Here is a 25,171-nt window from a genome sequence, read left to right on the forward strand (position 1 = left end):
TGGAGTGCGGACCTGCCTCACGTCCTAAGCTAGTAACAGGAACCAGGCTGATAATGACCCTGGCTCCCCGTGCCAACGTCTCTGCCTTTACGGCTGGTTGCTGCCCTGACCACTACAGGACTCCTTCCTTGACCACCTACCCTTGCCCTTCCCTCCCTGATGGATCCTCACTGTGCCTGTCACTGGACACGTAGCACCATTCACTCAACAAATATTTACTGAGCATCTGTGCGATAAATGGTCCCGGGCAGGGAGGCAGAGGTGGGAGAACAAGACAGCCCCTGACCGTTCCTGTCACGGTCCTGCGTTCTAGTGGGAGATACAGCTGTGGTCTCAGGCTCCTGCTGTGTGGTCTTGCTTCCGCGGCCAGAGCCAGAAGGCCATGTGCCTATCTGCTGAGTAGTAATAGCCACTGTTCACTGAGCTCTTTTACGGGCCTGCTAGACTGTGAGCTCCTTGAGCCAGGATCACGGCTGTGCTAGATCTTCACATAGTAGGTGCTTGGCGCATGGTAGGCCCACAAATGCTTACTGAATGGAGTATGAAATGGCAGGTGCTGTGCTGAGCTCTTCACATGCCTCATTCCATCTTCACAATCACTCTATAAGCAGCCACCGTCTGATGCCTCCAATTCCTAGGTAGGGGTCCGAGGTCAGAGAGGTGCGGTGAGCTTTTCTAGATGATACAGCTGGTGGCCTTTAGAGCCAGGACTTACACCCGAGGCCCCAGGCCCGAGTGAGGGGTGGTGAGGGCATGCACTGGGAGTCAGGGATGGGATCTAGCAGGCCCCTGACACATTCACTGTGTCACCACGGATTGGTCACTGGCTCTCTCTGAGCCTCAGTTTTCTCATCTGTAAAATGGGAAAAGTGTTGACTGCAGCCCTTTGCATTCAAGGAGATAAAGGGAGTGGACCCCATAAAGAGTCCTAGATACAGGCTTTCGCTTGATTTGCGCACAGTACCTCTGGGTCGGTACACGAGATGCTGAAAGTATGGGCCGCCTCTGGGAGGAGTCAGGTGTCTGGAAGAAAGGGTAGGCGACTTCTGTGCCTTTTGAACTTTGACTCACATGAATGTGTTATTTTTTTTTAAAGATTTTGTTTATTTATTTGTCAGAGAGAGAGAGAGAGACAGAAAGAGCACAAGCAGGGGGAACGGCTGGCAGAGGGAGAAGCAGGCTTCCCGCGGAGCAGGGAGCCCGATGCGGGGCTCTATCCCAGGACCCTGGGATCACGACCTGAGCCGAAGGCAGATGCTTAACGACTGAGCCACCCAGCCGCCCCAAATGTGTTATTTTTAAAAACATTACAACATACAGTATTTCACCCACAGCTGGAGCCAAGAATTCCCCTTGGCAAAACACCAAATGGTCAGTTCCTCTTCCTCAGAGCTCCTGGACAGGAAGCCAGGGCTATGGGGATCTGGCAGGATGCTGTCCCCAGAGGGAGACCCTCTTGGGCGGGTCCCTTCCCAGCCCCACGTTGTGCTCCCACTCACAGAGTGGAGTGAACCTCACTGATGCCCAAGGCGCTGCCCACTCGGCCTGTTCCCCTCTACCCGGCCCTGGGCACCAGGCCTCGGGGGTTCATACCCACAGTCATTGCCGAGGCTCCCCTCAGCTGAGCTGGTGTGTGCCCACTGGCCTCGCCAGGGCAGGGGATGGAGGGCACTGGTTTTGCCAGGCCTCTCAACAACCCCATCTGGCTGGGGGAGCCTTATTGATGGGCTCCATTTCCTAAGAAGCAGCAGGGGCAGGGGTGAGGGCTTCCTGGCAGGCTATGGTTCTCGTGTCTGCTACTTCTGTTCTGCTCCTGAGGCCTCGCAGGGCAGTGACCGTGGGTGCCCCTGGCTGGGGTACTGACGGCCAGTGGCCATGCCTGCCAAGAGGAGGGAGGCTTGCCCCTCTGCCTGGGCAGCGGGTGCCGGGGGGCCTGGCCCAGGAGCAGGAGAGGTCACGGGATCAAGATTAAAAAGCAAAACAAAATAAAACCAAACAAAACCCAGGAATGCCTATCCCTGCCTCTTAGACTTTCAAGATGTCATTGTCACCATCATCACCTTCACCATCACCATCACATCAGCTATTTTTTGAGCCATATGCTTTTTGCATTATCTCATTTGACTCTTTTTCTCCCTTTTTTTTTTGTTGCGGTAAAATATACATACCTTAAGACTTATTATTTTATTTATTATTTTTTAAAAATATTTTATTTATTTATTTGACAGAGAGAGACACAGCGAGAGAGGGAACACAAGCAGGGGGAGCGGGAGAGGGAGAAGCAGGCTTCCCGCGGAGCGGGGAGCCCGATGCGGGGCTCGATCCAGGGACCCTGGGATCATGACCTGAGCTGACGGCAGACGCTTAACCGACTGAGCCACCCAGGCACCCCTAGACTTTACTTTTTTAGGACAGTTTTAGGTTGACTACAAAATAGAGCAATAGTAAAGAGAGTTCCCCTACGGCACGTGCTTTCCCCTCATATTAACATCTCGCATTATTTGTAAGGTAACTTTGTTACAATGAACGATACAATGAATTTATGAACTAAAGGCCGTAGCTGCCCCGGCGTCCTTAGTTTTCACCTCATGTCCTTTTCCTGTTCCAGGATCGCATCCAGAGTATCACATTGCATTTGCTTGTCGCGTCTCGTTAGGCTCCTGCTGACAGTGACAGTTTCTTCGGCACTCCTTTTGAAGATCCTGACAGTATGGAGGAGCGCTGCTCGGGTAGCATGCCCCCTGCTGGGATCTGGAGGAATGGGTTGTCGGGACATCACCGAGGCCGAGTGTCCTTTCATCACTTTGCAAGGGTGCGGACGACGGACGGGACTTGTGTGCCCGTGGCTGCTGACCTTGACCACCTGGCTGAGGTGGTACTTTCCAGGTTTCTCCCCCATAAAGTGACCTTCCTGCTGTCTGTACTGTACGCGGTGTAAAAATCACTAAAAGCAGCTCTTTACCTTTAGGGCGGAGCATCTGCCTAATTTATTTGGAATTCTTCTGCATGGGAGATTTCTCTCTTCTCCCTCATCCACTAATTTATTCAATCATTTATTTATATCTCTGTGGACTCGCGGATGCTTATTTCATACTTTGGGTTATCATCCAACACTACTTTATTTTTTGTTGCTCTTGCTAAAATGGCCCCATATCTGGCCACAGGGATTTCTTTCAGTTGGCACCTGTGTCCCTTTGACACGCCGCCATCAACATGGTGGGTTTTTTAAATGTTAATTAATTCATTTTTAAAATTCCAGTTTAACTAACTGGAACTGAAACTCTGTCCCCATGAAACACTAACTCCCCATTCCTCCCTCCCTCGGACCCTGGCGGCCCCCATTCCATGTTCTGTCTCTAGGAGTTTGACTATTCTAGGAACCTCATGTAAGAGAAAGTATACAGTATTTGTCCTTTTGCAACTGGCTTATTTCACGTAGCACAGTGTCATCAGGGTTCATCCATGTTGTACCTGAGTTCAGAGTTTCCCTCCTCCTTACGGCTGAAAAATATTCCATTTTATACACACACACACACACACACACACACACACACACACACACACACATAGAATATTACTCAGCCATAGGAAAAAAAAAGAATGAAATCTTGCCATTTGCAACAATATGGCTGGATCTAGCGGATATAATGCTAAATGAAATAAGTCAGTCAGAGAAAGACAAATACCATATGATTTCACTCATAGGTGGAATTTAAGAAACGAACAAATGAAAAAAAGATAAATCAAGAACTATAGAGAAGAGGGGCGCCTGGGTGGTTCAGTCATTAAGCGTCTGCCTTCGGCTCAGGTCATGGTCCCAGGGTCCTGGGATCGAGCCCCACATCGGGCTCCCTGCTCGGCGGGAAGCCTGCTTCTTCCTCTCTCCCTCCCCCTGCTTGTGTTCCCTCTCTCGCTGTGTCTCTCTCTGTCAAATAAATAAAATCTTAAAAAAAAAAAAACTATAGAGAACAAATTGGGGGTTACCAGAGGGGAGGTGAGTGGGGGGACGGGTGAAATAGATGAAGGGTATTAAGGGGACACTTATCATGATGAGCACCGAGTAATGTATGGAATTGCTGAATCACTCTATTGTGCACCTGAAACTAATATAACATTGTACATATATACCACATTTTGTTGATCCTTTCATCCATTGATGGACATTTGGGTTGCTTCCACTTTTTGGCTGTTGCCTTCTTTATCTTGTGAATAATGCTGCTATGAAGATGTGTGTACAAATATCTTGATTCCCTAATTCTGATTTCTAAAACTATTTCATTAAAGTATTTATCTTGACTACCCGATTTCTCTGGCTTCATAGATTTTGTGCCCAAGATGAATGCATCCCATTCCAATAGAGGGTTTCCATTGACTTTGCCCTATTAGTCAACTACACGATAGTAAGAACTAGCTAATAAATTCCCTTCCTAAGAGTCAGTGTTGACCATGAAGAGGGCAAGAAGTATGTAGGCATTAGGCTGGGCGGCTGAGGCAAGAGTGAGGACTGACTTCATCATTTGCTCCAGTGTGGGGGACTCTGTGACCGAGGATTTGGGGTGGCAGGACCTGCACCCCCAGCCCTGGAGGGAGAGTGGATTGGAAGCAGCTGTGGCCCAGTCCCCTCACCCTCATGAGAAGAGTCCCAGCCTGGGAGATAGGGGATGGTTGTGATGACCCCTCCCAGGGACAGAGCTGGTGGAGGCCTCTAGGTTCAAAAGAGAGGCAGACAAAGGGTCAGCCAGCTGGGGCAGGAAGGCCTCACCTAGGCTGCAAGGAGGGGCCTTCCCCTTCACTGGAAGGACATGAGGAGCCCGTGGCCTTCTGTTAGCAACCAAGGACTGAGGTAGAGGCTGACATTCTTGCTGCTGGTCAGTGACCTGGGGAAATGCACGCTTGGTCATTGTCACAGTTCAGCTCCAGGGGGATCTCAGGCTTGGAGCTCCTCAATCTCCCAGAGGCAGCTTCACGGAGTGAAGGGGGAACCCGATCAACTCGTGGGAGTCAACTGTTAAATTTTTAGGAATTCTGCAAGCCAGTTATTAAACACAGCTATTATTAGAAATTAAATGATATAAATGATATTAAAAACAAATTTAACTCAAAACATCACTTCCGAATTCTTTTACTACTAAAGACGTCCTTGGGGTTATTGACATCCACTGGATCTGTAGAGTTGAAATCACTATGTAACTCTGTGCTACTGTACATCTCTTGCCAACTTGGCATTCAGTGACATCATGCTGGGAGCTTGAAATTGGCCATGGTGGGAGTATTTATACCACAGAAACTGGCAGAGGCTACATATCAGGCTTTCTGCTCTGCCCCCCAAGAACCGATTCTTCAGCTTCTGCCAGCACACCACTGACTAGGAACCTGAAATCTAGTCAACTGGCTCCACCGACCAGCCCATGGCTTGCTCCACTCCCACCACGCCTCCCTTCCCAGCTCCAGTGGCACCTCTTCCAGGAAGCCTCCCTGGATTTCTTAGCCTGAACTCCCCAAATTCTTTCTCACCTCTTCCGTCCTCACATAGTATTTCAGCCTGGCTTTTTTCCCCTCCCTATAAACTTTTTTCTTTGATTATATATTTTTCTTTATTATAATTCATGCTCCTTGTAGAAAATAATTCAGACAAGCAAAGTAAAGGAAAACTTGACAGTACCTGTGATCCCATCCACTTCTCTGGTGACAACTGCTATTTGCATCTTGGTCTGTGTACCTTCAAACACGTTTCTGTATATCTAGGTGATTATTATTTATTTTTAAATGAGATCATATTTTTACAACTGCCTTTTTTACTTGCCATCTTACTTAAGGCTTTTTCTTTATCTCTATAGAAATAAGTACATTTATACAAGATCTTTGTTTAAAAATTTGTATAGTGTTCAGGACGCCTGGGTGGCTCAGTCACTTGATTTCTTGATTTCTGCTCAGGTCATGATCTCAGGGTCATGGGATTGAGCCCCAAGTGGAGTCGGCCTTCACGCTCAGTGGGGAGTCTGCCTGAGATTTTCTTTCTCCTTCTGCCCCCCCTCCCCTGCTTATGCGTGCACGCTCCCTCTCTCTCTCAGAAACAAAATTTGTATAGTGCTCTACTCAGCAGCTGCAGTACAATTAATTGAACCACACTGGACTGTATTGTATGCATGCCTTCACGTACAGCCTGAATTATGTCCTAAGTTTAAATTGCTGGAAGGAAGTCTTGCTAGGTAATGAGCATGTCTGTCTTCTCATTTCTCCCCACTATTTTTCTGTGGCTGTGTGGATACATACACACACACACACACACACACACCCCACATTTTTTACAAAAACAGGTTCCTCTTACACATGCCATTCTGCAGCCTGCCACTTAAAAATGATCGTTTTATGATCTTTATGATGGTGATCAGGGTGATGGTTTGCTAACATCTGGTGCCCGGATTAGCTTCCTGTGGCTGCCATAACGAATTCCCACTAACTTGATGGCTTAAAACAACAGAAATGTATCTGCTCACAGTTCTGGAGGCCAGCCGTCCCAAATCAGCAGCCCTGGGCCGGAACCCGGCGTCCGCGGGGCTGCACTCCCTGCCGAGGCTCTAGGGTGATCCCGCTCCTCGCCTCTTCCAGCTTCTGGTGACTGCTAGAATGCCTTGGCTTGTGGCCACACCTCTCCCGTCTCTGCCTCCGTGTTCACATGGCCTTCTCTCCATCTGTGTGTCACATCTCCTTCTGCTTCTCAGAGAGGACATTTAGTAGCCACCCGGCTAATCCAGGATAATCCCCTCATCTCAGATCATGAACTTAATCATGTCTGCAAAAAAAAAAAAAGAAAAATATATTTTCTTGCCATATAAAATAACATTCACAGGTTCCAGGGATCAGGACAGCCATACCTTGGGCGGGGGGGGGGGGGTGAGGGGGACATTACTCAGCTGACCAGTGTCACTGGGGGAGGGAATTATATAACAGGATCCCACATCCATAAAGCAGGTAAGGACGACAGCCCCTGAACGTGGTCTGGATGGGATATTTGTAACCAGATTGTGTTGTCGAGGCTGCCCGTCCTGGACTGTTAATGTGCTCACCTAGGGTTGGGGTCGGGGCAAGAATGGGGAAGTAATGGTACCCCCCGAGATGCAGGGGACTGCCGGGCTCCTCGTGTATGGTCCCACATAAGGCGCACATTCGGCTGAGAGCAGGCCGCGGTGTCTGCGGGTCTCCAAGGAAAAGGAAGGGCTTCCTAATGAGAACCAGCTCCGTGAGGCTCCCAGCATGGGCTGCTCACTGGCAGTGGGACTTGGATAAGTCACGTGAGCCCTCAGAGCCTCCGCCTCCTTTGAGGGTCGCCCTGAGAATTCAGGAGGTGTTGCTTGGTGCAGGCCTGGCCCACAGCTGGCTCCAGGAGACAGGAAAGCTACTGCCCACGAATGTTCTCGGCTCCAGCCAGCTTTACGCGGGCCGGGCCGGAGGGAGCCGCCCATCACCGGAAGCGGGGTGCCGGGCAGCCAGCAGGGCTTGCGGGAAGTATCTAGGGAGAGGACGAATCTGAGAAGGAGTTGGGATTTTTGTTAAATGGTGCTGCTGTCCCCAGGCTGTCTGTGCTCCCAGAGGGCCAGGTGCCCAGGGCACCAGGCCAGTTGGGTCCCTTCTCCCAAGCCCCCGTGAGCCCACCGGAGGTCACCCGCGGGTCCCAACCCGCCCTACAACCAACATCCCACTTACTGCGTCCTAGGCCTTCCAGAAGCCCTCAGCCAGGGGCAACGGGCAGAGGCCTGGGGGAGGTCGAGGGAGGTGGAGAGGGGCAGAGGAAGCCTTCAGATGGCCTCCAGGGCCAGGCTCAGAGCAGACGCGGCCTGCGGGGCAGAGGCCCCGAAGATCTGAGGCTGTGGGTTGAGGAACAGGCCGAAGAAGCCCGCTGCCCAGCCATCCGCTGCCCCGCTGGTGGCTGGTGACCCCCCGGCTGCAGGCGTCCTGCCTACGCAGTCTCACGGGGTAGAGCTGAGGGCTGGGGAGGGGGGCGTGTCACTGTTCACAACACACACCTGAGGCGCCCCTACCCCCGCACCTGCCCCAATAAAGCATCGCACGTGCCGACAACCGCGTGTGCACGTGTGCGCAGACACGCCCACCCCGCGCGCACATACCGGCCGGCCACGCGGCAGCCCCAGCTACATCTGCCCGCACCTGTCCTCGCACCCCACCCCAGGAGCACCCCAAAACACAAACAGATGCGCCGCTCCTCATGTCTTTTTAAAAAAACATTTTCATGGGCTCTACGTGCCCAAAATTTTTGGCGTAGAGTGTTTCCTGAACCTCGATCATTCAAGGACTACTGTCAGGATTTCTGTCTTCTCTGCGTGTGCTTTTATTTTTTTATACCGTGAGCAAATTCTTTATTAAGCTATTTTAAATGCCTTAAAACTGCATGTGCTTTGTTTTGTCTATTATTTACCTAACCTTTTAAACTGACTTGCTTTTTTACTTAAATGCATTTTTTAAAGGGATCTTTGTATTCCCACTTTAAGTGGAAAAATACACGCATCTAAACCATTTAAAAATAACATGGTTATTAAAATGAAGGGTTCCCCCATGGACCCTCTAGATCTGTTCTGCATGCCTCTTCCAGGTCACTCGTGGCACCTTTGGAAAACACTGCACTATTTTGAGCCTCATGCGCCCCGTGTGGTGGGCAGAGCAGGCTTTTTATGCCCCAGGGGTCTGCGGTACAAGTGAGGAAGCGGGAGCTCAGAGTGGGGTACAACTTCCCCAGGGCCCCGTGGCTGGGGCTCAAACCAGCTCTCCTGTCCCCGCGCACTCTGCCCTTCCAGGGGACGACCCCCCTGGCCTCAACGCTACAAAGAGCTTCCCCTCGCAGGCCAACGCCCGTAAGAACACACCACCACCTTCCCTGCGGTCGCCCCAGTCAGCCTTACCCTCGCTGACCCCATGTCCCCTAATCCTGCCCTGTGTCATCGACAATCTCCACCATCCCCTCGCCGGCTCTTCTCCACCTTCTTGCTCTGGCTCTGGATTTGCAATTTCTTGGCAGCCTTTCATTTTTCCTCCCTCTTCCTTCATTTAACTCCAACTCCTTCAAGAATGAGCCTCCCCACCCCGACCCCTTCTTATGGCTCCTCCAATGGCTCTCTCTCATCTCACTTTGACGAAAACCCGCATTCCTTACAGTGGCTGCGAGGCCCTATGTGACCTCGCTCTGCCCACCTCTGGGTCTCATCGCCCACCGTTCCCCTTCAGCCACCTTTCAAGACGCTGTTTATGCCGAGCCTCTTCCTACCTCAGGGCCTTTGCACTGCGTGGAAGGCTCTTCCCCAATTATTTGCTGGGTTTGCTTCAGCTCCTCCTTCAGGTGTTGCCTCCTCAGAGGTCTTCCCTGACCACTGTCTAGCTACTCACCCTGCCCCAAACCCATGCTATCTAAAATGTCCCCCAACCCATTATTTTCTCTCTTGTCTATGTTTCTCCCTTGCTAGCCCTTCTCATTTTATGTCCATTTGTTCCGTTGCGTGGTGTCTGTCATCCCACCAGGACATAAGCTCCCTGAGGGCAGGGAACAGCCAGCACCAAGTGGGTCCTCAATACAGAATTGTTGAGTGTTGAGTGTAGGGTACATGTGCCTGCCCGTGTGTTCTTCAGCCAGCTGTGTGGACGGGGGACCACAGGGACCTTCATGCTCAGGCATGGACGAATCCAGTGGGCATCAGAGAATTTGCTCCCGTGGCTAGGCCACGGAGACTGCTGTGAGCAAACTACTCTTGGATGTCACCGAATCAGAGACAGCCTTCCCCGACCCACTCCCCAGGTCCTCGTGCCATTGATACCCCACCACTTCCGGCCTCACCCCTTCCTTCCTGCAAGCCTACCCGGCCCCCTCCCAGGGACGGGAGACCTTTCCCAGAGCCTCCCCGACAGGCATTTGGTCTGAAGCACAGCCAGAAGAGGTGCACCCTCTTCTGAATGCGTGACGCAGCCGTCCCGGAAGCAGCCTCCCATTGGCCAGCATGGCACCCCAGGATGAGGAGCAGGACCCTCATCTCCAAGCCAGGACCCTGTATCAGTCAGTGTTCTACCAGAGAAACAGAACCTGTAGAAGATGGGTTCATTGTCGGTTTATTCCACGGAATGGGCTTCCGTGATTGCAGAGGCTGGCCAGCCAAGTCTCAAGTCCTAGGGCAGGTCAGCAGACTGGAGACTCTGCAGAAGCGCCTTTGCAGCCTGTGGGCTGGACTGCTTCTTCCTCAGGGAAACCTCCCTTTTGCTCGTCAGATCTTTCAGTAAATTGGATGAGGCCCACTCTGATTATAGAGGATAATTGCCTTTACTTAGAATCTACTGATTGTAGATGTTAATCACATCTGCAAAATCCCTTCACATCAACACCTAGCTAATGATTGATTGCATAATTGGGCCTTGCCATGGTTGACACGTCAAAGCAACTTTGATCACACTTTGTCCGTTCAGTACCCATGCCCGTGTTCTTAAACCACACTTCATCTCTGGATAAAGACAGTAACAAAGTCACGCTTCCACTTAATATGATGCCACTATCCTGCGGTTTTCACAGAAAACATGCTGACCCTTTCCCCAGGAGAGGATGCCAAGTCCTTAGGTGATGGTCACTCTTGCCCTGTAACTAAAAATCCTGTGATGTAAAAGTTAGGTATGATTAATTCATCTTATGTTAGATGATAAGGAGACAAGGGAAGAAAATATATAATTTGCAAATGTGTGTGTGCAAACATACAAACAACAAAATGAGGAATATTCAGGACAATTACAGTCCTCATTTCTACACCTGGTCATATGGCTGTAATTGGGGATTTATAACTCCCTTCTTCCACTACCCATTCCATGTTTTCAGTTAGCACCTCAGATGGGTATAGTTCTCTACCTGGCCGACTGACCCAAACCTTCATTCCTGAAGAGTCACGGCCATTAGCAGTCCTACCTGAATTGGGTTGTTAAGTTTCCATTGACTTTAATCACAGGGCATGGTAGGAGGACACACCCTAATGGATCTCCTGTATTCCAGAATTCTTGTCTTCATTGTAGAGTGCAGCCCAATTTCCTCTTGATAATCAGGATGGATCTACCCAGGCAACAGAACAACTCCCTTCTTTGCCTGTTGAGTCAGAAGCAGGAGGATCGCAAAGTGGCCAGGTCTTAGTTTTCAGTTCAATGGACTCATTGTCTCCCAGTGGACGCATTACTCCCTGTTGTGGGTTGAACTATGTCCCCCGAAGTTCCTGTCCATCCAGAAACTTGGAATGTGAAAGGAGGTCTTTGCAGATGTAAATCCAATGACTGGCATCCTTATAAGGTCATATGAAGACACAGAGACACAGAAACAGAGGGAAGAAAACCATATGAAGGAGGCAGAAATTGGAGTGACACAGCTACGAGCCAAGGAGCATCAAGAAATTGCTGGCAACCACCAGAAGCTAGGGAAAAGGCATGGAACAGGTTCTCTCCCAGGAACCCCAGAAGGAAGCCATCTGCCAACACCTTGATTTCAGACTTCTAGCCACTGGAACTGTGAGAGAATAGTTTTAAGCCACCCAGTTTGTAGAATTTCTTATGGTAGTTCTAGGAAATGAATATACTCCCTTGGGAACTAAGACCTCTAGAGCAGAGCACAAGATTGTGGGAAAGAAGTAAAATTTTTTCTCATCGATCAATAGGGTCATAGTGAGTGCTACCACTCCCATTTCTGCCTCTTGATCCCTGGACCTGTTGGGAGAAATAGCAGCGTAAGTTGACATTGATTACAGCCTTCTGGAGAAACTTGGCCCAGCCCTGCAAAGTATTGCCACCTAAACATTCCACATGGTTCGGTCCCAGGCACCTTCCTAGGAAGGAAGAGGCTGAAGACCGCCCTCCCTTCAGGCCCATCAGCATTTTGAAAATCCCGGAAGTCTGGGATCAAACTGTGGTTTTCAAATTTACTTGACCATGAGCTCATTTTTTGCAATGTTTCTCCGATGGAACTAGGATTTAAGAAAACACACTTCGGAAAATGCAAACTTAAAAGAAGCTGCTATGGTTTAAGCTGAAATGAGGAAATTTTGTTTTCAGGTATTTCTTTGCTACTTTGTCATGGAGATCCAAACCAGTAATTTTCTAAATACAAATGGTGGTATGTAGTGCATTATTATACTACATTTAGTAACTGTTGTGGAAGCATCAACATTTCTGCCTTCTGCCGCATCCCCCACCTGTCAGCTGTCTTAAGCCTTTCCTGTTGTCTTTAAGATCCCCTTTGTCCTGGTGCAGCTTGGGCCAATGTGAACCCTTGTCAGCTGTCCTCGGGAGCATCTTCCTGAAATTATTTTGGGCCCATGGAATCTGGAGTTTCATCTTCACAGGCTGACCTCACAGCGAGAGCGGCCCCACTCCTTTAGAAACATGAGACGGATATCACCAGCTGTCTGGGGCTCCAAGCACTTGTCAGATGGTGAGGCCCCCTCCCCTGAAAATCAATAGGCTTTTCTACCCAAGGCTTGAAAAAGACTTAGTATGAACTGTTCGATGAGTGTTTATTTGATGTAAACGAGGTTTTCAGTAATGATTAATTTAAATGATCACAACCATCATACAAGTGATTCACTCTGCCAAAAACACCCTGCCCAGGCCTTCGGCATTCTGCCTGTAGCACGGTTTGCTACAGTGTGTGAAAAATACACGCAACTGTGTTTTGAGATTAGTCTGAAAATTAATACTTAAAAGATTAAAATCACAGAAGCAAGCTCAGCTTACAAAAGCCTGCTATATGAGCAGGTGTAATTACCACAGAATTGCCAAGATGGAAGGTACTTAGTGTTTTTTTTTTAAATAGGCTCCACACCCAGTGGGGGGCTTGAATTCACGACCCTAAGATCAAGAGTCCCATGCTCTATCGACTGAGCCAGCCGGGTGCCCCAATGCCACTAACTTGAAACCTGGGGAATTCAAGTTTGATGGGTTACTATAAAACCAGTACTGTTGGAATCAGGGAATGGGGACAAACACAAGTATATTCTTAGTAAATTAAAACTTTCATGGCCTTACCTTATCATTCTTCATTAGTACAGTCCTTTTATGAAAAGAAGCAGAACATTCAGGTGACTTACAAGTTAGCAACTCAACTGTTGACCACCCAGTGACATGGACATGGAGCAAACTGCTAAGATGACAAGAGTCTCTGCCAGGGTCATTCATAGTAAAACTTTATTGAACAGAAAACCCAGCAAAGGTTTTCACCTCTGCAAAGTTCCCCTTGGTTTAAAGTAAAGCACTGCATTTTAAAAAGCAATTATACATAAGTCTTTCCTAGAAAAGTCCTGCTAAAACATGTCTAGCAATTTCATTGATTATATAAAGTAGTACACTTAGTGTAATTTAAACATTCCAACAGGAATCAAATCGTACCAGCAGAACCATTTCTGCATCTATGATATCGATGTACAAACACACATGCAGACACACACACCTGAAAGTTCCTCAGGCATAAACATGCGACACTAATGCCTTCTATTTACAATGCCTATGAAACTACATACAGTATATATTAAAGCTCTTCAGAGAATAAAGACATGAGAAGCCTTGGACATTTTTTGTTCATCAATTTGTATCATGGCTTCACGTCTTAGTTTCTGCTTTTGCTTGATCACAAAAGCATATCCTCCTCCTTGTTGATTCTCCAATTCTGTGCCACTGCCATGTCCAGGTGAGGAAATCTAGCTGGAGTCAGAAGATCCAGTCCATGCCTGTCGAAGCCTCCAGCAGCCAGAAAGCAAGCACCATCAGTTTGCTATGGCTGGGGGGCCTTCTGGAAGAAGAGAAGCAAAGAAAGTCTTGAAGACAAGCCAGGCTGTGCTCATAAATGAAGGGCTGGTCTGCTCGTCCTCCAGTACATCCCTGTCTGGAGGAAGGCGGTTGGGGTCTTCACCTTCAGGATCAGGGCCTTCCTACAGTGAATGAAACACAATGAGAAAACCATTAGACAATAATGTTAGGGAAGGGCAGAGTAAATCCCTGGCCCCATATTCAAAGCAACCAGGCAGACAGGACTGCAGGAAATGGCGTCCTCGGCTGGATGTCGAGTTCTCAGGCCTCACAGCACCACTGCTGGTGACCTTCTCACAGTTTTGAAAATCCCTGGCATTAAGTATTAGAACAAAAGAAGTCACTAGATCTTTATTATTAAACTCATGAATTAAGTTAACCACTTCATTAAATATGGATATTCTGATTTTGGCAGTGTTCGGAGCTAAGAAACTAAAAATGGAAACCCAGCGTTCTAAAAACAGATACTAGGGGGCGCCTGGGTGGCTCAGTTGTTAAGCGTCTGCCTTTGGCTCAGGTCATGATTCCAGGGTCCTGGGATCAAGTCCCACATGGGGCTCCTTGCTCCGCGGGAAGCCTGCTTCTCCCTCTCCCACTCCCCCTGCTTGTGTTCCTGCTCTCGCTGTGTCTCTCTCTGTCAAATAAATAAATAAAATCTTTAAAAATAAAAAAATAAAAACAGATACTAGGGTGGTAATTTATATTATAAAAGAATATCCTTTGGGATTATGGATTTTAAACTGCTCTATAAATCTAGGGAAATTCTCCAGGAAATCCATTCTGGAAGTGAGACATGCTTATATTCCTAATCTTTGATTAGAGTAACTATCCATTAGCAGTTTCCATGGTATAACACATTGTTATAGACCTCTGAATGCTCAAAATAGTGAGTTTAAAAAAAACATTATTTACATTTGCCAAAATGCAAATTGCCACAGGACTAAAATACCTGATGGATTTTATGGCATACTCAAATGTTTTTTAAAAATAGCTACTGCTAGGGGTGCCTGGGTGGGCTCAGTCAGTTAAATGTCTGACTCTTGGTTTCTGCTCAGGTCATGATCTCAGGGACATGGGATCGAGCCCCGTGTTGGGCTCCGCACTTGGTGCAGGAAGTCTGCTTGAGATTCTCTCTCTCCCTCTCTCTCCAACCCCCACCTGCTTGTATGCATGGCCTTGCCCTCTCTCAAAATAAATAAATCTTAAAAAAAAAAAAAAAGGTACTGCTCTAAGAACAAATTTGAAAAAATCTTGAAACTTCAGCCTAATGAAATGGTAAACTATGAGGCTAAATATCTAAATGTTAAGGATCTGAGAGCCTGGCATTTCACATGAAGCTTGCTGGGCCCCCCGGAAGCTCCTTACCTGTAAGTTATTGTTGGGGTCCTGATTTATAGCTTCATGAGGAGGACCATCGTTTGGGAAGTTCTGAACCGGCCTCTGTCTAAATGGAAACCACCCAACGTGATGCCTTCAAAGGAAGCACATAAAAGTTCACCTCAGCTAATCACAGTCAACTTTGTTTAAGAATTTAAGGGTCTTGATTAGATAGGGTCCCCCTTGCTCTCCTTCTCTAATCACAGCAATGTTCTGATTAGAAGCTCACAGCCAGGCCCATCTGCAGAGACTTTCTACCACACCATCTCCTAGACTTCCTCATTGGCCTGTCAGCTTCTTCAAGGTCACTATGGGGACTATGTTTTATTCAGCACTGTGTGCCCACCAACATTAACAGCACCCTGCACACAGAAACTGCTCTTGCTGATCCTGAACTAAACTTCACACCTGCAAACCTGAGCAGGGGGTGGGGGAGGGATAAACACACACATGCACACAGAGCTGGGGTTATAATATGTAATAACCTACATAATAATAAGACCTAAATTTGGTCACAAATATATGATTCTAGAGACTAAAAAATTTAAAGAATTGACTAATATTTTATTTGGAAAATCCAACTAAATACAAGTCTTATAGCAAATATGACAAAATATTAACAATGATTAATTCTGGATATAAGAGTAATTGTTTTATTATTCAAATATTGCTCTCTTAAGATTTTTAAAACTAAAACAAAAATCCATTTTCACTCCATAGGAAAAATTTGTCAGTTCTGACCACAAACAAGGACATATCAGTCTAGGCCAGGGTTTCTCACCTTTGGCACTACTGACATATTGGGCTGGATATTTACTGTGGGGCTGTCCTGTGCTTTGGAGGATGTTTAGCAGCACCTCTGGTCTCTACCTACTAGATGCCAGTAGGACCACCCCCTACTTGTGACAGTCAAAAGTGTCACACCCTAGGAGTACAAAAGCATCCTGGTTGAGAACCACTACTCTGAGCCGTGGATAAAGCCAAACGTCAGGTCTGTAAAGGTTCCCTGGCCCTTTAGAGCTTTGCTGCCGTCAGTGTCTGACCTCTAATCCTGGAAGGCAGCAACTACAGCTTGATAAAAATAAACTTGTTTTTATTCAAAACAAATACAATTTTCCCTTTCATGCTTTAGAATGGCCGTATTATTGTGGTTCATGAGCCTGGCAGGTACCTTATCTAGAAGAAAACAGAATGTCCTTTTTGCATTGACATACGATTAATGTGTTCTCAGCAGTGCCCAACCAAACTGTCAGTTCCTTGCACTGAACATGCCAGAATAGTATGCTGTTTAAATACACTTCCATAGGGATGCCTGGGTGGCTCTGTCGGTCAAGTGTCCAACTCTTGATTTTGTCTCAGGTCATGATCTCAGGATCATGAGAGCGAGCCCCGCATCGGGCTCTGCACTGGGCATGGAGCCTGCTTAAGATTCTCTCTCTCCCCCTCTGCTCCTCCCCCTGCTCGCACTGTAAGTAAATAAAATCTTAAAAACAAAAACAAAAACACACTTTCATAAATAATGACTGAGACTGCTCAAAAAAAGAAAAATCTGTACTTGGTTTGAGCCCCCATGCAGCATTAATTTGTAATAAAGGGAAAAAAGGAAAGCAAAATCATCTGCTTACAGGTACATAACGACGGTGGCCCCCATGACCATAAGGAACCTGCTCAGGGAGGAGTAGAAGTAGAGGATACTGAGAAAAACGGAAAACGTGGCTGCTGAATAGGTCCAATCCAACCAATCTCGATTTATTTCGTCATCTTCTTCCACAATTGGGCCACCTTGTGCATTCATCCGCAAATTTTGATTGGCCCCAGGATTAACCACCACTGGAGGAGCGGCATTCTGATTGGCTGGCTGGTTCTCCGCTGGAAACTGGTTGTGAATAGGGGCTGGAGCAGGTGCAGAGACCACAGGTATCTCTTGTGCACTTGGTGAGGGGACAAAAGCCCCCGATGCGGCAGTGGCCGCTAAACTAAAATAAAATCGACAGAGGCAGATACTGTTGAGAGCAAAGCACTGTGAAGCCTGTGCTTCTCATAGCCTTATTTACACAGGGTCTTTTACTGTTAAGAATTATAAGTAGGTACATGAAAAATTTGACTTTTCTTTAACTTAGTGAATAATTTCTTTACTAACAGTTGAATCTATAAATGCCTTTTCTGCTCCTGAGAGCGCCACGTGGTAAATTTCATCTGGAGTTGAAAGTGTAAAACTATAAAAATATGGTACAGTAGCAAATTAAACTTTTCATGAAACTAAAGATACCTCGTATTGAAAAGTAACTGATTCTAAATGAGTCATCAAACTATGTACAGACACAAGCCCCCTATGTACAGAATTAATACACAAATTAGGTAGCAGTTATCATTTACACCCTCCTCCACCCACCAGGCCAGACAGAGCAAGGCTCTGCAGAAACTGCATCCCTCCATCCCTCGCCCTGGCCGCCCCCAGCAGGACAGGAAAGGACTCACTATTGCATGTAGTACTGCCGTGCGTAGATCTGCTGAAACCAGGAGAGCTGCAGCCAACCATAGGTTGTATAGCCCGAGAAACCAGGCCCCAGGCCTTGGAACACTGGCTGGGCAGCTTCAGGCCTATGACAGATTTTTTTAAAAACACTCATTTTGACTTGGTTTAGTATGAATAAACGCAAAGGTCTAAATTACAATTAGGACTCCAAAGAGAGAGAGGCTGTATGACAGTTCCCTGGTAGAGGACTGTGTGAGGCACCCGGTGTGACGCAAGCACAGGCAGTGCTGACAGAGGTCTGCTACTGTGGCCCGGAGCCCAGCGCTGGCCTCTCACCGCATGTCATTACTAGGACGTGTAAACCAGCCGGGCCCGTTCAGGCTAGGTGGACCCTCACCCCCAGTCTCCATTTGCTGAGTGTCACTGCAGCTCTAAACCTACTGTTTGTCCTTCAAAGAGCAGCTCTAAAAAGCCACATCTCTCTCAAAGCCTTTCCTGAAGAAAACTTCCCCCTCCTCCTGCTACCCATTTCTCCCCACCCCTAAATCTGAGCTATACGGGGTGGGGAGGTGGGAGTTACGTGTGTATGTGGCGTCACTCTCGCGTGCTTACTGACCACTTGTGCCCTGTACAGGCTGCTGGGCTGTCATCTCACTGGATCCCCAACAACTCTGTGGGGAGGAAGCTTCCCCCTCCATGTCACAGAAGGGAGCCTGAATATAGCTCAGGGAAGATGAGGGATTTGCATGAAGTCACTGAGCTAGTTAAATAGCAGGGCTGGATTTGAGACCTGTTTGACACCAAATTCATATTTCTTAAGCAGAGCATATGGGTGTCATCTTTGGCTTTGTGCCCCTTTCAGAGTGAACTCCTTTGGCAGCAATTCACAAAACTAGAAGAATTGTGGAAAAATCAGGAACTGGTTATGTGATCATCTCTGCTGGTTAACTCCCATCCTTAAAATTATATGCACTGGCTACTCAACAAATAGGTGTTGAATAAAGTCGACAGGTTTTATCAAGGTGAAATTCACGTACATATGGGCCACAAGTCTCAAGTTGTATGGCTAGAATAAGGGAGGCAGTTTTAAGCGTTTCTATCCAATTATCCAATTTATATGCGGACAATCTTTTTCTCTTTTAAGGGCTCAATCTCACGACCCTGAGATCGAGTCAGACGCTCAACTGACTGACCCACCCAGGTGCCCCTATGCGGGTCTTTTAACCAAATTCCCTAGCCAGAGTGTTTCTAAATGGTATTCCAATTCAAGTAGGTCTTGGTATAATATTGTTTTTGATCATTTAAAAATGTTATAGTGCAAGGAAATGGGAGGATAACAAAGTGCTTTTGTAGCTCTGATGAGGACAGCATTGTAGATATGCAAGAGAACTCTAAGGTTTTACTCAAGTATGTAGGGCTGAACTGACATGATGTCTAGGAATTACTTTTAAACACGTCAGAAAGGAAAAAGCAAAGGGGGAATAGATGAAACAAGCACGGCAAAACTATGATCATTACTGGGCTCAGGTGATGTCTGTGTGAGGTTCATTACACAGTTCCCTCTGCTCTTGTGTGTATTTGAAATTTCCGTTAAGGAAAAAAAAAAACCCAACTCATCATTCCTCAAATACCTGACTTTGTCAAAATCAAATATTAATAACTACCAAGAAAAGGAAACCAGGGGAATTGAGGGGCTACAGAATTTCAACTTGTAGTTATTTTTTTCTCATAAGAACTTTCATAATAAGATGTTCCAAGAGCTATGAAATCCAAACATTAGAGCATTTAGTCACTCTTGGCTTTTGCTCTAAAGACCAGACCTTTTTTTCCCAGCTCCACCAACTCAGTCCTTGGCAGAGCATTTCTTAATCTTTTCACCTTTTGTCACCCATTGTTATGACAGACAAAGCACAAAGCCATTGGCAAAGCAGCTGTGAGATGCTTACACCGGCTGTTTTCTCCGCAGCAGCAGCACTAAGTCCCTCTCATGAGGTCAGCACAATGAGAAGCACACCCATGTGAAAAGGGAAATGCCTACATTTTCAACTCGTGCATCCCCATATGTTTATGTGTTCCTAAAAGGCTGTGTATTAAGAAAAGTTAAATACATAACAGATCTTTAAAGTGAAGCCCTTAAAAAGCAAAATTTTGTACATTTTAAAGTTCTGTGACTATATACTATAAATATACTTTATTCTTAAAATTGATGCAAATGATGCACGTCCGTGTTGTATAAACCTGGTTCTCTATTGTAACACTCACCTTGAGATATTCTCCCATCCAGAGGGAGAAAGGTTCCGAAGAACCTCCCTTTGCCTTAAGCTATCACCTGAGGAATCCCCAGGATACTGTCCCTGATGGAGACCAGCAGGCTGCTCTGTGACTTCAGCAACCTAAGTAAGTGTAAGATGAATATTAGAACAAAGGATCTGATGCAACTGTGTGCAACCAAACTAGAAGGATTCTTTTGCTGTGAATGGCTTATGTCCCTCACCCCGACCTCTGAACTTGACAAAAGTAAACAGATGCAATGTTATGTAAAAAATATTCTGAAATTTGTTCAACCCAATTTCAATATATAATTATTTTAAAAATCCATATTTTTTCCTCAAGTAACTATGCAATTTCATTAAAATCTTCCAATGAAGTTATCATTGATGAGAAAGCATCCTGATAATGTTGTTCTACAAATCTTATGGTGCTAAATTTACTAAATCAAGAAACTAAATCTGACCAAGATTTATAAATACAACCTAGCCAGCAACCTAAAGGAAAGAAATTTCCTATCCTATGTTCAGATGTTTCAGGAAATAGAGTCGTAATCCTAATTTAGAGTGTATCACTACATTAGAATATTATTATTGTATATTCAAATCAACATTGTGAAATGAAAAATAAATTATTTTGGTTGTCAAACGTAAGTAAGTCTTTAGAGATCCCGTGATAGAGATGGTGGTCTTTTCCTATCCAATTAAATACATCACAATGAAAATTTCCGAGGGAAATATATTCACTTTTTTACTGTTCATAAAAATGAGTGATTCCTTAACAGCAGCTTATTATGTGCTAAATTCAGTAAAAACCCATTTTAGAGTGTCTTGCTAATTTAGTGATCTGGATAAACAGCTATCGTAGGTCAAATCATGCCCCGGAAGATAGTGTAATGTAGAACTCCACTTTCCCACTACAACACTAATGGCATAGTCTACTACTATAATAGCAGACATGCACTTGTATTGATAAGTTTCTAACTCCTGATTATCACTGGGGAAGAAACAAACTATTACTTGATAAAAAGGCAATAAAATCTCTTAGGTTTTTTCCAACTCCCTTTATTTCTACCATGAGGATCTGAATTATAGAGATTGCTATAATCTTGAAAAAGCAGACATACCTTTGCGCTGGTTTCTGACATTTTTGAAGGACCCTTCACATTGCACACCAGATGCAAAACATGCCGTTTTTCCTGCTAAAAGTAATAAGGAGGTACTTTAGGACCTAAATTCAACCTGGTAAGTGCTTAAAAAACATTCAAAAGTTAATGTGTAAATGATGTACCTTTGGAAGCAAGTCCTTGAGACACTGGTGATCCAACAACAGCTTTCCAGAATAAATTAACCTCTGGTCCTCTGGACACTAGTCATGAAAAGAAGGAGTAGCACAGGTCAGCATTTAGCTCCCACAAGTTCCCAAACACAGAAGAAACTTTTATACAAATAACTCGAACATGGGTGTTTTTCCCTAGAATCACAGGAAAGCATTTTTCCAAAGGTCTCATATACAAAACTCTTTTTTATAAAGTGCTGAACTTTGAATTTCTAACATGTAAATAAATTTAGGATGGCAAATTATCTCCAGTCCACAAAACCTGTGGTGACCTACTTGACTTTTAAATTCTCAAGAAATTCCTTTCTGCCATTACCCAAAACACAAATTGTACGGTCTCAGAGAAAACTCAAAGTGCTCCCAAGCAAGGTCAGCATTCACCAAAATCACCTAGTATTGTCCTAAGATAACACAAAGCAATTCTAAACTAATTCTAAACTCTCAAAGAGACTTTTCCCAATATACAAATGCAGGTATAGAGGCGGCATACAAACCTGTGAGATTTAGTATCCCTGTTTGAAGGGAGGAAAAGTCTGAAACTGACTTGTCTAAGGTCACCTGGGGCTAAGAAGTCAAAACTCCAACCCCTCTTCTCCTTCCCAGTAATTTCAAAACTACAGGGACTCACCACACTTTCATACAAATCTCACTTTTAAAATCTATTTTTAATTCCTTTAAAAACCATACTTAAAACGAATGGCCTCAAACGATATATACCAAAGCCAGTACACTAGAGATCAGCAACCAGTGCCAGTGCAACAACTATTCAAAATTTGGCATAAAGCTGCTCCTGCCAAGTAGCTGGAGATTATTAAGCAAACTGTTTAAAACAGTCAAAACAACAACTGTATCTATTTATCTGCATAAATCAGGAATTTTTGACACTATGCACCTAAAACTACAGAATCAAATTGGATACTTTCTTCACCACTGTTCCAATTGACTTTATAGGTAATGACATACACCTAATTTTGTAAAATGCTCCTGTAGAGGTGGGGTCCTGCTTTACATTAAAGAGTTCCACACTAGTAAAGGTTTGAAAACCATAGCTGCCTGTGGGTTTCCTTTTAGAGGCCTAAACTGACATGCTGTGTCTTTACCCAGAAGGCTGATTTGAAAAAAATTAAACACGTTAAACAACTATTATAAAAGTAAGACTTCTCAGGTTAGAAACCAAATGATGAGTGCTCTCCAGCCGTAATTTTTAAGCAGAAATTTACACACCTGAGAGGTCTTTTATTTGAGTCTTCGGACTTAATAGGTGATGTTTGTCACCCAAGGAAGCCCTTAAGGGAAGCTCTCCTCCAAAACACTGCCTTTTACCAAATGATGCAACTAGTGACTAAACCTATTTGCGTACCTCCATTCTCACAGCAACACGGCCACCTAGTTTCCTGGAAGCAGCTGTGGTGAAACTACAAATAGTCCCAAGGGGTATGCTAAAGAAATGAAAGCTTATTAGATAAATAAGCAAAATTCAAAAGAATAACTCAGAAAGAAAACTCACTTCTACCTTCCGTACTGAACAAATAAGGAGCAAAAAGAGCCTGACCCCCGAGCTACCACACCCGGCAACTTTACAGATAAGAAGGAAGAATTTCACAATCTTTTTCGCCCCGATGTCTCCTCCTGTCTGATGGAGAATTACACTTGTGGGCAGTAAAGCACACTGCTGACACTTACATAATATCAGAGTAGAAAGTAAATACAGGAAGGATGCAGCCGCCTCCATCACGTGGTGGGGACGGAGGGCGGTGCTAAGGGTGATGTTGACAGATGTGTCCACCAAAACAAAGCGAGGAAGTCTGTAATTGAGGGGCCGAAGTCTTAAAGCCCAGACTCAGGGAGACTCTGTCTGCCTGCTTCCCTTCTAAATCACTCCAGCCAGAAAGCGCGCGGGGCTCCTCCCCGGGACTCGGCAAAGGCTGCGGCGGAGTCCGGTGCGGCAGGGAGGGGCCCAGGGCGGAAGGTGGACGGGGAGGGGAAGAGCCACGTCTCGCTCCTGGGTGTGGGACCTTAAGTACACACTCCCGGGGCGCTCCCCCTGTTTCCCTCGCCACTGGCCCCTGCCTCCTCCGCTCCACACCGAGATGCGGCAGGCAGAAAATCCACTTGGCAGCATTTCTGTGTCCTCGCTTCGATCCAGTGGATGCAATCCTAACGCGGAACGCCTAGTCGCCCTGTCCTTTCGGGGAAACTGAGGCTAGAAGGGTGCAATGACTCACCCAAGGTCAAACTGCTGTCTCAGCGGCTTGGCTAAGGCCCGAAGCCAGACCCAGGGGACGGGGCAGTGGTCCGGGAGGTGGGGCTGGAGGGGGACAGTCTTGGGGCTGGGACCACAGGAGGTGAGGTGACAGGGGAAGGCGTCCCGTCTGGAAGGCGGGGCGATGGCGGCCTAGGACTTGGAGGTGACGGCCATTGGGCCGGGCGAGGCGGTGCCTACCGCGGCAGGGCAGGGCAAGACCCCAGCCCCGGGGAAGTGACCTGGTGCGGACCAGCCGTCGGGGGAGGGGCGGCGAAGGGAGAAGCTGGAAGGGAAGGGGAGGCGGACGCGAGGCGGGCCGAGGGGATGACAGCCGGGGCGGGAGGCGTTGGCCGGGGGAGTCGGGGGCCCCTCTCACCGGGCGCTCGGGGTAGACGCGGCTCAGATGGGCCTTGAGGCGTCCCACGCTCCAGCTGCGGTCGCCGCTCAGCTCCAAGTCGCGGTGGCGCTGGTTGGGGCTCTTTACCAGGAGCGTGACGGGCTCGGGCTCGGGCTCGACCTCCATGTCGGCTGCGCTGTGGGTTCCGCGGCGCTCCGAGATGCCAGGCAGGCGGCGGCGGCGACGCAGCCACCCACCAGCTCCGCAACGACGGTTCGCGTCTTTGGGGCGCGCGCCCCCGCCTCAGGCGCCTTTTATAGGCACCTCGCGCCAGGGTCTGCGGCGAGAACACTCTGTGGCTGCCTCCCATTGGCTGAGGCGGAGGTCACGGCCCTAACGTGGCTCAATCGGCGCCCGGATCCGTGGGCGGAGGGGCGGGGCGAGCACGTGGTCGCGGGCTGATGCAACCCGTCGGCCGTGCGTCACCCGGAGTCCCGGCTGCGGCCCCGGAACCCGGGTTCGGCGGCCATGTTTGGGTGCGCTGCGGCCCGCCGAGAGGCTGAAGCGCAGAGGTCCTGATGGAACTGCGGTGCGCCCTACGTCGGGTTGTTCCAGGCGCCTCGAGGAGGGTCAGGCCGGCAGACCCCCGGCTTGGCGGCTTCTGCAAATTGTGCCCTCACAAAGCAGCTCTCCCCGCCCTTTTTGACCCCAGGCGTCAAGGCGCACTTCCCCTTTCCCTTCCCGGTGGGCTGCCCAGGACGTCAGGCCCCACAGCCTGCCTCACGGGGGAGGCCTCCCCATGCCTACCCCGACCCCAGCCCAAAGAACAGCTCGGGGGGCTCCTATTTGCGAATTCACCCGGAAGGGCGGCCCCGCAGGCCTTAGCAGGGCACGGAAGAAAGGGCGGGATTCCTCCCGGGGCCAAGGACGGAGCCAAGGACTGAGGCTTCCCACCTGCTGTTGCCACTTCATCGGTGGCCTCAGACGTGAACGTTGCACCCTCAAGTTTGGAGCATCACCTTTATGACTGGCAAACGGGCCACACAGTCCAACTTAGGCTGGGAGACCCTCGGAAAGGGCCTCGCTTTATAGGATGCTAATACATGCTTCCTTTAAATTGGGGCTGAGACCAGGATGGGAAGGTTCTGAGTTTTCTAAAAGGTGTCTCTGATGTAGACAACCTTCCTCCCTCCCCTCTGTAGGAAAAAAGGTCTTGAAAAACAAAACTGACATTGTGCGGGCCCCATCCTTAGTCCAGTCCTGTTGGGACATCTGTTTATCCAGGTGTCAGGAGCTTGGCAAGGGC

General features: G+C 47.5%; 1 protein-coding gene across 2 annotated transcripts; it reads right to left on the reverse strand.

The window, feature by feature from the left end:
- Positions 1-13,189: 13,189 nt before the first annotated feature.
- Positions 13,190-24,411, reverse strand: HERPUD1 (homocysteine inducible ER protein with ubiquitin like domain 1). 2 transcript variants are annotated; one of them, XM_027618601.2, is made up of 8 exons: positions 23,905-24,411; positions 21,236-21,313; positions 21,072-21,143; positions 19,940-20,070; positions 17,680-17,802; positions 16,827-17,177; positions 15,190-15,295; positions 13,190-13,946 (listed from the first exon to the last, which is right to left on the reverse strand). In XM_027618601.2, the coding sequence occupies exons 1-8, from the start codon at positions 24,049-24,051 to the stop codon at positions 13,782-13,784; spliced, it is 1,173 nt and encodes a 390-aa protein (XP_027474402.1). In that variant the 5' UTR covers positions 24,052-24,411; the 3' UTR covers positions 13,190-13,781. The 2 variants fall into 2 exon arrangements, with proteins under 2 accessions (XP_027474402.1, XP_027474401.1); XM_027618600.2 differs by having other exon boundaries at positions 21,072-21,146; positions 23,905-24,399.
- Between the last annotated feature and the right edge of the window lie 760 nt (positions 24,412-25,171).

Source organism: Zalophus californianus, chromosome 17 (assembly GCF_009762305.2).
Source record: "Zalophus californianus isolate mZalCal1 chromosome 17, mZalCal1.pri.v2, whole genome shotgun sequence".
NCBI lineage: Eukaryota > Metazoa > Chordata > Mammalia > Carnivora > Otariidae > Zalophus > Zalophus californianus.

Bases quoted from the DNA above. Each gene is read 5' to 3' on its own strand.
- HERPUD1 (XM_027618600.2), bottom strand. From the start codon at position 24,051: ATGGAGGTCGAGCCCGAGCCCGAGCCCGTCACGCTCCTGGTAAAGAGC. The intron at 17,178-17,679 runs GTGAGTCCTTTC...ATTTTATTTTAG, and splicing joins CGGCAGTACTACATGCAATA to TTTAGCGGCCACTGCCGCAT. The intron at 13,947-15,189 runs GTAAGGAGCTTC...CATTCACTGTAG, and splicing joins ACCCCAACAATAACTTACAG to GAAGGCCCTGATCCTGAAGG.